Below are 3567 nucleotides of genomic sequence, written 5' to 3'. Positions count from 1 at the left end.
AAAACTCATGGGCTCGGCCCATTTAACCAAAAATGGGCTTCGGCCCATATAGCCTTTTCCCTTTTATTTCCGGTTAGCCCAATAACCATATTCAAGTGGGCTTCGGCCCAAATTCACCCGAATTGGGCTTCGGCCCATTAACTCGGTTTTTTTTTTTTTTTTTTTTTTTGAACAAAGCCAAAAACAATAACAAGATTAAATACAAAAAAAAAATCATGCATGTTAATTTTTTGTATAAAATCTTTCAAGGGGAAAAATATAAAACCGAGAACCCGAAGCTTAGTTTCCCGTATCCCGGCTCTTGATGCCATTTGTTGGGGTTTCTATGGAATTTACAAGCTTAGTTAACCATTTAACTAATCACAATTAAGGCGGAAGCGTGATATTTACAAACTAAACATATCTATCCATATGTTTATATATGTATATCTTACAAGTTTATATAAGATATGTTCATGAACAACCTAGTTCATTCAAGTATTAAGATTACCAATAATCTATTTATTAGAAACCCGAAGCAAGGATCAAATGATACGGAAAAGCTAAACTATCAAGCTAGTAAATACTTACATTCTTAACCCTTTAAGAGTTTAGTAGATGGTTGAAGAAGATGATGATGTGAATGCTAGACTTTCAAAGGAAAACCCTCAAACGGAATATACCCCGAGTCTCCAACACACACCGAGCTATGCTAGGAAGCTTGAACACGAAAAACCCGAGACCCGAGCCTTTCTTTTTCCTTTTTGCCGTGAACAAGAAAGAAAGAAAGAAAGGAAGAGTTATGTTTTTTATGTTACTTGAAAGTGTTTATATATTTTTGATCATGATCTTTTCTCATCATCACATACCATCATACTAACATGGTGTTAGGTTTTGGTTAGGTTTTGGTTAAGTAAAATACACTCAACCTTGTGACAAGAAATTGACCAAGATATGGGGTGTGGGGCCCACCCTAAAACCGGCCCCAATAATAATTTTTTTTTTTTTTTTTTTTTTTTTTTGTTTTTTTATTTTATTTATTTTATACTTTATAAAATATATAAACACCCCATCTTTTATAAACCATTTTATAAAAGAATACATAGTTAAATAATCATTCCAATAATAATTATTTGAATAAATAAATTAACCGATTAATTTATTTAACACTTTCAAGTAAATATTCAGAAACCCGAATTTCTGAATGTATCGTGTTCTGTATTTGTCTTATAGATCTTATCTTAACAAATACATAATTGGTGTGTGTCTAACTCGTTATTGGGTATGACCCGACTTGGATCAAACATGACTAGCCACATTAACCTAATTATGTGTCTCGGGCATACGGTATTCCAACACAACCGACTTTTAAGTCCCGACCATCATACATCAACATCGTACCTCATTTTCACGGGATGGCTTCTGAGAACCCGTATTCTCACTTGACCGATTTTTTGGCTATTTGCGAGTCGATTGGAGATGGTACTTATGATCAGGATGGGGTTCGGTTGCGGTTGTTCCAGTTTTCATTAAAAGACAAAGCAAAGAACTGGTTTAACTCATTACCGATGCATAGTATGGGGAACTGGGCCGAGATGCACCGGCTGTTTATAAACGAGTATTATTCGCAGTCAAAGACGAGTGAGGCCCGAATGGAGATTCGTAATTTTCACAGTTATCGGGTGAGTTGTTTCACGAAGCATTCATCAGGTACAAGGAGATGATCAGAAAATGCCCACATCACCAGATTGGGTTGTGGGAATTGGTGAAATGCTTTGTAGACAGGTTAACATACGAGGACCGAAAATATCTGAAAGCCTCGTGTAATGGTCAGTTGCTGAATCAACCTGAGGAAGATGATTGGGATTTCTTAGAGTTTATGTGTGAGGATTCCAAATTAGAAGCAGCAGCTGAAAGGCGAAGACGTGGTACTTCTTCCAGGTCAGTTAAATCAGTCACGAGTGAGTCTGAACAGATTGCTGAATTGGAACGTGAGCTGGCTGGGTTAAGAAAGGGTAAGAAGAAGGAAGTTGGGAACGTTGGAGTTAAATTCCCTGTTTGTGATGATTGTGGTGAACTCGGGCATAAGGCAGAAAATTGCCCCGAGTTCTATGACGAAGAGGAGGATGATACTGAAGAGGTTAACTATGCTTATGGGGTTTCCAAGGGTCAAGGGATGAATTCAAACACTTATCACCCAGGCCTGAGGAATCACCCGAACTTTCGCTATGGGAACGCGTCTTCATAGTTGAACCCGAACATTCAGGGAACGAGCCAGAACAGGTCACAGGGTAATTACCGCCAAGGCAGTTATCAGCAGCAGGGTTCGTACAACCAAAATTGGGGGTATAACACGGACGGTAACCGGAGTGGAAATTCTTCGAGTAATCAGGACCAACAGAAAGGGTCCTCAGGAAATTCGGATGAGTCGGTGCATTGAAAGTTGGATGCATTATTGAAAGTCATGACTGATCATAAGGCCGAAATGAAACAGCAGTTCTAGTTGCGAGATAAATCTTCAGAGACGATGTTGAAGTAGATTGGTCAGTTCGCTGCAGATGTAGCAAAGTTACAAAAGAATACGGGCCAACTCCCGAGCGACACCACAGTAAACCCGAACCACTACAGTTCCAATTTAAAAAATCACGTGAATCAGGTAAGTATTTTACGTAGTGGTAAAAAGTATGATAATAAAGTTGGGATTCCACCACCATTGGTTGAAGGGGTGGTGGAAGAGGTTGATGAAAATCCCGTTAGTGATGACGAGCCGGAACTGCTTAAATTAAATGAACCTAATCCAAGTGAAACTAAAATTAACAAACCAATTCCGAAGGATGACACCAACAATTCTAAGGACAAGGAGAAGATGAAAACCGTCCCCTATCCAGATGCCTTGTTGGCGCCATCGAAGGCGAATATTGCATCAAAAAGGGGCCCACAACAAGAGGAAATGTGGGAAACTTTTAAACAGGATAAAATCAATATACCCCTCTTAGACGCCATAAAAAAAATTTCCCGCCTATGCTAAGTACTTGAAGGAATTGTGCACGCAAAAATGGAGTCATAAGATTCCTAAACAGATTGACCTTTCTGACAATGTAAGTGCAATTCTCTCGGGTTCGCTTCCACCGAAGCTTCAAGATCTGGAAACGCCCATTATACCCATTCAGGTGGGTGATTTTAAAATGACTCGGGCGCTTCTAGATATTGGAGCTAGCATCAGTATTCTCTCGGGAAGTCTATATGATCAGTATGACTTTGGGCCGCTTCGGGCAGCCACCACCATAGTTTTCCTGGCTGACCAGACACCGAAACTTCCCCGAGGAATACTGACTGATGTTATTGTTAAGGTGGAAGACTTTTATTTTACAGTGGACTTTTTGGTCCCCAATTATGTTTCGGGTGAAAGGACCAAACAGCCTACGGTTATCCTCGGTAGACCATTTTTGGCTACCACAAATGCCAACATTAATTGCATAAATGGTAATGTTGACATGGCATTTGGTAACTGTAAGCTGAGGATTAATGTTTTCACACGTGGAGATAATTCTCCGGTCGATGACGAGTGCTTCATGGCCGATGTCATTG

At 39.6% G+C, this 3567-nt stretch overlaps 1 protein-coding gene across 1 annotated transcript; it reads left to right on the top strand.

The window, feature by feature from the left end:
- Window positions 1–1394: 1394 nt before the first annotated feature.
- On the top strand, window positions 1395–2227 carry LOC143635130 (uncharacterized). Its single transcript, XM_077103017.1, has 2 exons — window positions 1395–1689; window positions 1881–2227. Exons 1-2 carry the CDS (start codon window positions 1395–1397, stop codon window positions 2225–2227), a joined length of 642 nt encoding a protein of 213 aa, XP_076959132.1.
- Window positions 2228–3567: the final 1340 nt, after the last annotated feature.

The sequence above is a fragment of the Bidens hawaiensis genome, unplaced genomic scaffold, assembly GCF_021521415.1.
Source record: "Bidens hawaiensis isolate Kalapana, Puna unplaced genomic scaffold, B.hawaiensis_p1.1 tig00007412_1, whole genome shotgun sequence".
Taxonomy (NCBI): domain Eukaryota; kingdom Viridiplantae; phylum Streptophyta; class Magnoliopsida; order Asterales; family Asteraceae; genus Bidens; species Bidens hawaiensis.
This window is presented reverse-complemented; position numbering and strand designations above follow the sequence as displayed.